A 12,049-nucleotide genomic window follows, 5' to 3' on the forward strand; every position below is an offset into this window, starting at 1 on the left:
CACAATAAGCTTACTTCAGGTGTGCGCTCTCAATTAGTTTGTTTTTTGCAGGACTGCTGCCAAACAGAAGAGACCTTTTCCAAACCATTTCCTTCGTGCAGCTCTTCCCTTTCTTGCAGCAGCTCTGGCAGTCAGAGGTCTTTTATGAGTCAATTCCACATATCAACTCAGAAGAAAACTTTTCAGGAATTCCACTGGGTTAGAAAGTTGTATCAGCTCATGGAGCGTTATGAGCACACGCCAGAGCCCATGTAAGCTAAGGCAGACAGAAAGAAGAGGAAAAAGGAGCCAACTGACCCACTGATTCTCTTGAAAGCACAGCTTAACGTTTTCAAGGGAAGAAGTTCAGCTAGGTCAAAAATAAAGCACGGAATACTGGAACTTAAAAGCATTCTGGTACAGAATCACTGAGGTTGGAAGGCATCGCTGATTGATCTGAGAGGTGTTGGACAAGACAAAGTTCAAAAAAACCCCAGGTTTTGACAACTCTGAAGATCACCTGAATTTGGCTAAATTAAAAGCCTCTAAAAAATACCACAATTCACAGAAAGACTTGCCAGAGATTTTCAGTTCATTTTTCCAAAACCTTAGCCTGTACAGTGTAGGTTCCCAGCCTCAACTGAGCAACTTGCTATCCTAAGCTACTACACATATTTTCTACTACAGAAAACAAAGTCCCATAATATTCATAAGCATCTTAAATTTAAACTCAGAGCTGTACAAGTCTCTGACCTTAATCTTTCTGTACTACTTATATAAATGAAGCCCACATCTTCTAAGCAGGTAGATGCTCTGACCATAGATTATTTGTGTGAATTCACTTAGACATGACAGAAGAAACAATCTGTAGAAAAAATGCAAGACAACAAAGTTGTCTTTATAGTTGGACTTGATTAAATAAGCTGCAAGGCACATAAGAAGCAAAGCAGGGGGAAGGAACTACTGGATTTGAACTCACTGAAGAAATACATCTATTCCGTGCACTGAGTTAGGTAACACATATGGAAGACAGCACACGACTGTCACTAGAGATTGCCTCATCAGGGCAGGGGATTTGAATCAAAGTTAAGATAACAATTTTAGAACTGCTCAACCTTCAGGAGCTTGGTTCACACACATATTTTGTAAATGCAGAATATCTTTAAAACATTAGCTACTGCTTCCTGGTAAAAATTATTCTAGCTTATGGTAATACACAAGCTACATTAAATATACACCAGCAAGTATATTGGTCTGTCATCAGTTTAATGGAACAACTTTAACATTTTATTCAGTTTGTATGTTCCACGCCATCCAGGCACACCAAACACATATCTATCCAAACAGTCAACTGAGCACACTTCTCCATATATAACTTCTTACCATAAAGAAAAAAAAAGGCGATTTGTACTTTGATCCTACCAAGATAATGCAGGATATTTATAAATCAAAAATGAAAGAAAACAATCCCTTCAAGAAACTGCCTTTACTTTGTCGTTCTTTTCACAGTTTGGTTCAGAACCAGATATCTCATGTCAGTGAAAACAATGAAAGCAATGTCACATTAAGAGCAATTATTTAACCATCACTCAAATTTACAGCAACCTCATCTGTAAATGGTGAATTAAGGATTTTTCTAAAAAACATTGGTCATTAACCTAAACGACTGAACCTGTTGCAGACAGAATTTACGCCAGTGCATCAAGTTTCACCCTCAGGAAAATTCTTATAGCCAGCTTATAAAACCTTGAAAATAAGATAACATGAATACCAAAAGACCCTTAAAATACCACAAAATTAGCAAGCGCTGTTGTTACATGCCACATGCTTAAAATGCAATTTCCCTCCTTTCAGACTTTAGTCTTCAGCAGGATGTTCCTGCTTGATATACATACCCTGACTGTAAAGTTCAATAAATCTCTTCTGATATTGTGTTAGCTCAGCTCGGCTGGGTACTTCATCAATCTTGCGTTGTAAAATGGCTATTTCTCTGTTTCTTCGTGCCTGAATAGAAAGTTAGGAGGGGAGAAAACAAAGCCTCTTCTTGTTCTCTTCTTAAAATGGCTGAAGCCCCCCCCAGTAATATTTTCTTACTAAATACTAAATTTAAAAAAAAAAAAAAGTGTTGGCTGAGGCTCAATTTTTTTGTAATTGATTTGTGACACAAAAACTTTTTAAAATTGGAATAATGAAAAGAAGTATTTGCAGTTACAAGATAATAAAATATCAATCATTTTGTACAAGTAAATTTACAAAGAGTTACTCACCAATAATAAACGTATCTTTTGAAGTTTATCTTTCTCAGTTTTGTACTGCTGTTCTATAATCTTATTCGGCTCCTAGAATTTTAGAACCAAAACAACTGTGTATTACAGTAGCACAAGAGCTGTAGTGCAAAAATGCGCAGACTGGGTTTGTTTTCCACATTTGTCTATCTCCCATTTAATGGCTCCCACAACACCACCTGTTATTTTTTTATTTTAACATTTGCTGTTATTTTTTTAACAGTGATTCATAATCTGCATTAAAAAACCTGACATCTTTTACTGTAAACAAGTGCATTTTGCTAGCTTTCAAGCCTTTGATATTTTAGTTTTTAAGATCTGTCAGTAGTTTTTCCACTGCTTTACAACAGTCACACTTTAAATGAAGACATATATCGGAAGATCGGCTGTGCTACTTGTCTGAGTGTTTATACTTTGATTCAGTGGCAAGGTTAAGAATAAACATGTCTCAGGACAGAACAGAAACCCTCTGACATATGTTCTAGATTTCCTGAATTGTGGACTTTAAGATAAATTTTTCTTGTTTAAAAATTTAAGATTTAGGTTTACATTTTAATTTTTTCATGCTGCATTCAGAAGGACGGCAGCATCATGGAACCTGTAATCTACCTCATTTCAGAGGCATAAATGTATCAAATGTTTACCCACTGAAAACACAAGTCATTCAAGCTTTTCCTTTTCTGTTCATTCATTATTCATTGCCATCAGTCTGGATGCACTTGTGTTAAAGCCGAACTTCTGACAGCTGCTCACGGCATGCAGTGTACTGAGCCACTGAAAACTTGTGCTTTCATCCTTCAAGTAAATCCACTTTTAAGAAAAAAACAACCAAAACAAACATGCTTGCTGAGGAAGTCCTGTGCACTGCTCTTAACACAACATCCAGAGATTCTTCTCTGGTACTACAAAGAAAGAAGTAAAAGGCACCAAAGCATCTATGAGTTAGCCCCATGGATTCTGCAAGAATAATGAAGAATACTACAGCATTTTTATGACTATTAGCCTGAAATAGGTTTTTACCAGTGGGGAAGAACAGAATTTTTCAGAGATTGAAACAGATACTTCAATGCTTACAAGAATGTCCCTAAAGTCAGAAGGACCTAAACCAACATTTTAAAACACAAATTGAAAATAAAAACTTAGACATTTGCTATTACCTGTTCCTCCTCATTTTCCACTGCCTCAGCTTTCAAATTCTCAATATTTTGTTGAAGTCTCTCCATTTCTTCCTTTAAAACAAGCAAACAAAAAATGTTGCTTTTAACTGAGAGCTATCCTTTTAACAGGGGAGAGCAAGAAGCTTGACAACATACACCTCTAACAAAATTGTGGAGTGAAAACACACACTTTTTATTTAAATTTGTAAGATTAAACAGCATTCCCTGCTTATGGGTAAGGCATCCATTATTATTCATTACATAAATCTGTCTGCTTTTATCAAACACAGGAACAGATTTATTTCTTACTTGCAAATATACTAAATCCAGCTAAGACAACTAGTAAGCGACATGGAAAATAAAACTGAGGAAGCAAAGGAATATTACAATAGCAACAGCATGACACAGGACTACAACTTATGGCATTTGTAAAAATGAACAAACCTGAAGTTACTTGCAAGGTAGTTACCATTACAATCCTTTAAAGCTTTCCAAAGGAGTATGTATGGCAAAATGAAGTTCCGATGCTCAGCCTATTTCTTTTTACTACTTTTCATTCTATTAAATCCCATCCACTATTGTTTAAATACAAGAAAATGAAAACAATTCTCTCTGATCGTATTTCCAGGCAGTCCATAAACACAGCAGTAAGCAGGACAGCAAAACAGCAATGAAGCAGTAAAACTGAAACATGCTCTGAAAACAGCAGTAGCTTCATCTCAGTCTTGTCTCTTTTGGTGGGCTGCTCCAAAGCTGGGGGCCTTCATGAAGCCCTCCTCTCTGGCCCCATGCCTCAGGTGACTGTTGGCTGCGCTACCCAAGAAGAGACAATCCATTTCAAGTTGTGAATAGCACAGGTGGGTATCTAGTACAGCCCAACCTCAAACTTACATTTTAGTGCTCTATGTCAACCTACCCCAAGTTACTGTCAGCAGAATGGTAATGGGAATGAGAAGAGCCACAGCTGTGACCAGTACAAGGCTGGTCTGGCACTATGTCTAGGAACTGCCCTGTATTAGAGTGTCCCAGAACATTGAAGGCCACACTAATTCAGATGTCTTGGCAGCCTTCCTTACGCCTCCCTGCCCCAGGGCAGGGACAAGTCCTTCTGGTTAATCCAGTTCCAACCTTCTTGGTCATCAGCCTTTTTGCAGGTATGATAACACTGCAGAACTGGACAACTGTCCATAGTTCTGCTGCAAATCAAGCTGGTGGCAATAATCAATATACGCCTGGAAATACCAGTAAATGCGGGGGACGGCGGGGGAGACACACACAACACAGATGACAAATGGGGACACACAACATGACAACAAATCAGGAAGACATATAGTGCTTATTTACCAAGTCTTAAATGAATCCTTATCTAAGGAACTAAAACTTACCCTACAATGTGCTTTGAACTCTTGCTCCTGGCTTTTTAGGTTTTCATTCATGGCCACCAATGCTCGCAGACTCTGTAATATGCTAAATTTGAAGATCCAGTAAACCACATTAGATTTTTAGTTTCTAATTTAAACAGATGGAGAACTAAAAGACATTAGATTAAGCTTAGCTCTAAATAAATTTCCAATAAAATCTGTGTAAATTAAAAACCCAAATATCACCACTGATATACCACGGTCGAAATAAAAATGTAGTGTTACACTGAGTATTTTGAAGGGCTTGCTATGTTCTGACCTCATTATTGTGGAAGTTTTGAGAGAGACTCCTATTTAATTTATGTGAGATGAAGGCTTCAAATATGAAGAAAATAAATCAGGAAGGTCTCATCTACCTGTCAAATGTGTCTAGGGTTTTTCTGCTTTAAACACAATTATTTTCAACTACAGATTGATGCTTTTCAGTCTGACTGAATACTATGGTAATATTTTCCTGTCTTTGGAGAGCAAGCCAGAGAATTATTTAATTTTTAATTTTAGTTATTTGTTTAGGTTGACTAAGCAAGAAACACTGAAAGATTCATTTTAAAAAACATAGTTTTTCAGAATTTCAAAGGTTACAAAGGAAGAAACTTACCTAGAATCTGCTTGGGATTCTATTGTTTCTAAGGCTGCCAATTCCTTGTCCAGCTTTTCACTGTAACTCTTAACCTAAGGGTTGCAATTAATCGTAAATTGAAATACATTTCCACACATAAAACAATTCATGGCACTTATGTTTTCCAACCCATGGGATCAGTGAGTTAAGCTGTCAAACACTTTCACCATTTAATACATCCCTCTACACACAGAACTTCTCCAAAATTATTCAGGTAGAACCAGTACACAGAAAAACAAAGAAAAATTACCTCTGTTAATGTCTTTTTTGCTTCGGTACATTTTGCCTGCAGATCAGTACGTTGAGCTTGCAACTATTACGAAAGAGAAAGAGAAGAGTTTGATTCTATATTCACGCTAATTTCACCTGTAATGGAGAATAGCAATATTTGAGCTGTTAATAATGGTTGTCTATTAAGCAACTGACCAACCATCACAAACACCGTCTTTTCTTGTCATCTAGTCTGAGAGTATTTGATTTTAAGAATTCTAATTGAGTATTTAATTAGTAACAGCAAACATTTTCTACCTGATCTTCTAGAGGTACTAGGTCCCAGAAGAAAGAGCAGCTTTTACAAAATGGGTGCCAACAGAATGGTAACTTATTGGATAGAATATTTGCTAAATTGTTCAGAGTTATTTAGCCTGGTTATACTGGCCTAGTTTCACACCAGGCTAAGAAGAGAAACCCATACTGTACTTCTCCAAATAAGTTAGGGTGATTTAAGGCTTGCAGAAAAGCGCCATGGCACTTGGTATGGACATGTCCATACCAAATAAGCATGCTGGCTTATGATTTTCATTTGTATAACCATGGAAAGTCTAATAAGGTGGCAGTTAGCAAAAAGCCACTGGATATTTCACTGGTCAAATAATTTACAGAGGCTAATTTTAGAACATCCTTTAGAATAATAGTCCTTATGATTTAAGATGGCACTGAAAATAGTAACAAAAATGGGACATGGGTTGTAAAAGTAGAGTAGAAGTGTTGCAAACAAGGATATGCACGTTTCCCTTTCTTTTCCACTTCTTTTTATGCTGGTTTAGATTGCTGTTCACAAGACGGAGCTGTGACTCAACACTCCGCCCATACCTTTCCATCGCCGAATTTAGAAAAAGAAGGCTTTTTCTTTGTTATTCATATTTTTCACCAATAATTCACCAATAGACTGAATTCTAAGTAGTTGAAAAAAAGTAATAATTTAAGCCTGCAGTCCACATCAAGAAAATTGACATAAAGATTAAAGAACTATTTGTTATGAGAACTCTTGCCAAAACTTACTGCAGCATTAAAGCCAGAACTTCACAAACTTTTTTTTTTTTTTTTAGGGGGGTGGAGGGGGTACTGACTGTCACTGATTTCAAAAGCTGTCTTTGACAAGTGGTAAAAAAAATTCAGCCGGAAAATTTTTACTTTACTAAAGTGATAAAAGAATTATATTTGGCTTATAGCTGTCAGTATTTTTTTTCCCATATAAAAACGTACCACTGAGACTGTTATGTATTGGTAATAAGAAAAACAGAATTAAAAGGCCCTCAACTGTTAAAGTCACAAAGGACATAGTAACAGATTTAGAAAATACTTAAGTCTTCCTGTGGATTATGAAGTTTGTTAGGCAGTTAAAAGCAGATCTTTAATGATATAAGGACTCTACCAGTTTTGTGTGGTTTACAACCGTGTTTCCTCCCTACCCCAAATTGCTGCCTCCTTCTCAGCAGTACGTGGAAAGTAAGCAAATACATTCATTCATATGCCAGCAACACTGGCAAAGGAAATTACTCGCACCAGGCATGAAAATATAATCCACTCAACATATATCAATTTACAGGCATATTCTGTATCACTAGTTCAATAGCCACACTATGCTACAATTCCCTAGAATATAAGAGCCATCTGCTACAGAAAAAAATGCTTTTGAACATTTCAGTCATTGAGACTGCATACAGACATTGGCAGATCCTTTCTGCTTTCCAGATCATAACAGCACAACACAGAATAGCTGCTAAAGCCACCCACTACTGCTAAGGTCGTTTATCAGCCTCTTACTGCTCAACTAGGCAAGAAAGACCCAGAAAACAGCACAGCTGGAAAACTCTGCAAGTGCACGTTTTAATTTTCTGAAATCTGAACTAGCTGTTGCAGTTTCTTAATACCTGCTACACAGTCATACCTAGGTTGTCCTTCCCAAAATTAATTGTGAGCTAACTGCCTCCAAGGACACGAACTGTTCTCACAATGCAAGGGCTGTGGTGCAGTGTCCTAGTACATACACGCATACATTCCAACTGAGCATGTCTCCAGTATGTCTACATACTGCCTGCAGAAAAACTGCAGATGGATGTGAGCTGGTGGACACAACCTAAATCCACTGAAAATTCGTAGAACTGTACTAAAATTTCCTTAAACCTGAGCAAATATGCCCCCTTTTATAACAGGGCAGTGCTAAACCATTGCCAGTCATGACAACAAAGCTTATCTGGAAGAGGTTTGCAAGCTGCTAGCTAAGAGTAGATGCCGAGAGCCTGCATCTGTCTCTACAATATACACACAGCACATCTTTTAAACCACAAAGGCTCTAAGACAAATATGTAAGAAGGGCAATACAGAAGAGTTTAAGTGTGACAGAAGTGTAGTGCAATGACTTAAAATACACTGAACATCCTCTTATTTTCTCCCACTTCTGAAATTCCAAAAGATCTCATTCAGTAATTTGTGTTTCTACTTCAGGAAAAAAACCTGAAAACAACATGGGAAATCACACAGGAGTTAACTGTCTGTAAGCCCATATTATGAGTTTGAAAGCCTGACACTTCAGCGTGCATTTAAATGATAGGTATTGTCAATATTTTTTTTACTAACAGGGCACCAAAGTTATGTTTGATATAAACAAACACAGAAAATTCGTATTACCAAAGTCTTACAAGAATACAGACTCAAGTAAAAAAAGAAAAGTATATTTAATTGCAGTATATCATATCATAATTATAGTGTATCACAATACTTTCTAATATTCCACTCTGGAATAAAGAGGAATTGTGACAGACATGATTTACATTCCACATACAGTGCAAATAATAATTGTAGTGTTATTGACCACAAAAAAAATGCCATTTAACAGATAGGGCATGCCAGAAGATGACACAAACATAAATACATCAGTTTAAGAAGAATGAAACTGTCTTGGCATGGTCCAAAGGAAACGTATTCTAATACTTAACAGTTAAAACACTATCATACTCTACCCTTTGAAAGTCTTTTTTTGTGCAAAATAAATTAAGAAGAACCCTCACTAGTTCTTCCTAAAGCTTTTTATCAAAGTTGGAAAAAAAGAAGAGAGAAAGAAAGAACAGAATAGGCAATTAGTCTTTCCAAATTCTTGTGCATAAAAGTTTTATTTCTATAGCTTTAATTAAACTTAGTATTACTTGAATGTTAGTCAGAGACTTCAAAAAATTATTCACAGCATATGCTTTACTGAAAGGAGATTCAAGTTTTGAAGGTATAAATATCCTTCAAATAATAGACTTTATTGTAATGTGAGAGACTATTTTATTCTCATTTTAAAAATAAAAAGTCAGGTCTAGTAAGTGGCTGAGCAAGAAGATTTAAAATCTACTGCTTCCGTAGTTATACCATACTCGGTAAGGCTTTCAAAAGCTACCATTCTTTTACCTTTGTTGTTTGTAAGACTGAACATATCACTGTCTCTCAATGTGCCATACAGACACTTATCTTTCAAAGCCCTTGTACCCCCAACTTTTAACAGGTCAAATCAGTTAAGATGTAAGGCACTAAGACATTACCAAAATGAGCAGAGCAAAACAAAACAAAAAACAAATGAATGCTGCTGAAGCAGTGCTGTACTTGACAGTATCAACCACAGAAGTCATCAGCAACAGTTTTAACTCAAGTACTACCTGGTTTTGGGAAGCTCCATTACTGATTCTGATGCAGTATGTTTTCATCAGATTCTACAAGCTAAAGACGGCATGGTGCTGCTTACAGCAGTATGCATAATGAAAAGCAGCATTTCATTAATGGCACAGCTATAGCTTTTCCACTTATACTTTTCTGGGTTTAAATGGCAATAGCATAAGTAGGTTGAAATACTGGAATAGGGCTTCTTACTCTTACTTATAGATATGAACAGAACACCAGTCACAAATTCAAGAGCCTTTCCCACCTAAAACAATTGCGAAGGTGTGAACCAAGCAGTGATTGTGCAAAAACACCCCCAAACAAACAAGTAATCAAAAAACCCACCTTAGTCAGTGAGACAAGCTGGCTCATATAAAGAACAGGAAGTGATAAAAAGTAATTTCTAGCATATTTTGGAGTAACTGCCTAAATTGTTTCTTGAAACTGTGAAAACAGCTCATTCAACACTATAGCTAACAAGTCAAATGGAGATACTCTATTTTTCTTTAAGAGAGGTGTGCAAAAATAAAAGGAAAAACACGTTTTGATTAGCTAGCCTCCTCCTCACAGACAGGGCTATACAATCCTTCAACATAAAACCAGCCACATTGGCTTAGTAATAAATGTGCAAGCAAGACATTCTGAGATGCTGAAATGAGTATTCACCGTGACAAATTGCTGGTACAGAAGATACCTTGCAAATCTTTCCTGGCTGGAAAAAACTTTGTGATCAACCACATATATCAATGTTTTCTTCTTTGTTACACACACAATACTCACCTCTTTAAGGAGTTTGGTTTTTTGCAAAATCTGCTTATTCAGAGATGCCACCTTCCTTCTGTGTTGCTGCGCAGCTCCAAGCCTCTCCGGTCGCTCCTCAGTGGAAAGCTCAGATTGCTAAAAAACAGTAACAACAGCCTGTTGGACCTCATGCCATTACTTTTTACTTCTTCAGTAGCTCAGAAAATGAAAAAGTGGGACACACATGTGATATTCCCTATCAAGAACTGTGTCCCACTATCCCATACAAAGAATAACTTACCAATTTATCTTGCATCAAGATAAAAAAGCAGCTGAACAAGTGAGTTATATCCCAAAGGTAACAGGCAAAGTAAGCTTAAAATAAAGTCAAGTGCCCTGGGATGGGTGGAAAATACTACAGTTGCTAGAAGAAATATTTTTTTGCATCAGCATTACAGTTAAACCTGGTAGAGTTCTTAAACGGAAAAAAAATACAAACATGATAAAAAAAAACAAAAACAAACCAACCTTAAACAGTGGTATTTACTGAACTTGTTGCATCAGACATATTCCATACTCTAAAAAGTAGATCCAGAACTTTCAAGAGCCTTGAACAATCGTGTATTTAGATTCTGAAATACTGGCTTGGACACATTTTTATGCTGAATGACAAGGACATCTACCTCAGTGTGGTAGCTACATTTACCACTCTAAGGTTTTTTTGTGTGTGCGTGTGTGCTATGGACACCAGTCTTTGAAAACTACTCCATCCAGCATGCATTGCCAAGAAACTGTCTCAAATACGTAATGGAGACAGCAATCTGGATCCAGTCTCCTGTTCTCTCTGAATTGTGAAAGAAAAGCTGCCAGAAACATTCTTTACCAGGAATAACATTTATAATAGAAGTTATATATTTGCAGTAGACAAAAGAATGATTAAAAATTAGTGATAGCTAGATGTCTAAGTGATTATTTGCCTTTATTTGTATCTTTGGAAAGTCCTCACTTGATTATTTACATCCATCTCTTTTGGTAATTTGCTTCATGCACTCATACTTCTTTTTCTAGTTCATCCACCAATATTTTGTTAGAAAAACAGTTAATTTTCAAGTACTTCAGGTGCTAATTTGCAGAGTCTGTCAAAGACTTCAATACTAAGTGCTTTTTGAATAATTACCAAATGTTGACAACCACTACAACGTATAATCAGCAAAAACGTTACAGGAAGCATGAAATACTCCTCACTCATATTTGCTCCTGGTATCCAGTCGAGGCAGATGGGTAAGGTCTTCATTAACATCTTAATTTTAAATGAAAATAAGAGGCAAAACCTGTCTTCCTCTTCTCCATTTTCTACATTATTCATATTGAAGACAGGCTTAAGGATTTGTTATAATTTTTTATCCACAGCAAGAAAAGACCAGTTCTGACATATTAACCCAACAATTCATGTATGTTCTTTCCATTTGTTAGCAAAGGAAAACTGCCCCTAAGCAGTATCTGTAACACTAAACTATTCAAATACACACTCAGATTTCATTATTCCTCTAATTATTTAGCCAAATCACATTCCCTCATCACGTCATGAATTCTAAGACCCCATCTTTCTCACCATACAATCACCCTAATATGCAAAACATGCAAATCAAGAAAACTAGAAATCTGAGAGAAAGGAACAGGAGCTAAACCAGTTTGAGACTTATCTTGCAAAAATAGTAAAAAAACATGCAGTACAGATCTGGCATAAAGAAAAGGTTATGTCTTGAGAAGTGGACTGTTAAAGTTTGCTTTCTGAAAATCGGAAATAATGATCACAGAGGTTGCTGCAGAAAAATCCTTCTGGCCTGCAAATGAAAAAGCTAGGGTTAAACCCTGGGCAGTCAAAGCAGTCTAGGGGTCTGCTCTGCAGAAACACTACAGCTTTAAAGT

At 36.5% G+C, this 12,049-nt stretch overlaps 1 protein-coding gene across 1 annotated transcript in view; it reads right to left on the reverse strand.

The window, feature by feature from the left end:
• CCDC93 (coiled-coil domain containing 93) overlaps nt 1-12,049 on the reverse strand; it is a 52,851-nt gene that overhangs the window by 14,178 nt on the left and 26,624 nt on the right. The window contains exons 12-18 of the mRNA XM_042784197.1: nt 10,160-10,276; nt 5,712-5,774; nt 5,441-5,514; nt 4,807-4,888; nt 3,422-3,493; nt 2,247-2,318; nt 1,875-1,983 (exon numbers count right to left, since the gene is read on the reverse strand). Coding sequence (XP_042640131.1) covers nt 1,875-1,983; nt 2,247-2,318; nt 3,422-3,493; nt 4,807-4,888; nt 5,441-5,514; nt 5,712-5,774; nt 10,160-10,276 — 589 coding nt within the window. The remainder of the gene's footprint in view (nt 1-1,874; nt 1,984-2,246; nt 2,319-3,421; nt 3,494-4,806; nt 4,889-5,440; nt 5,515-5,711; nt 5,775-10,159; nt 10,277-12,049) is intronic.

Source organism: Tyto alba, unplaced genomic scaffold (genome assembly GCF_018691265.1).
Source record: "Tyto alba isolate M040663 unplaced genomic scaffold, T.alba_DEE_v4.0 Super-Scaffold_7, whole genome shotgun sequence".
Classification (NCBI taxonomy): Eukaryota; Metazoa; Chordata; class Aves; order Strigiformes; family Tytonidae; genus Tyto; species Tyto alba.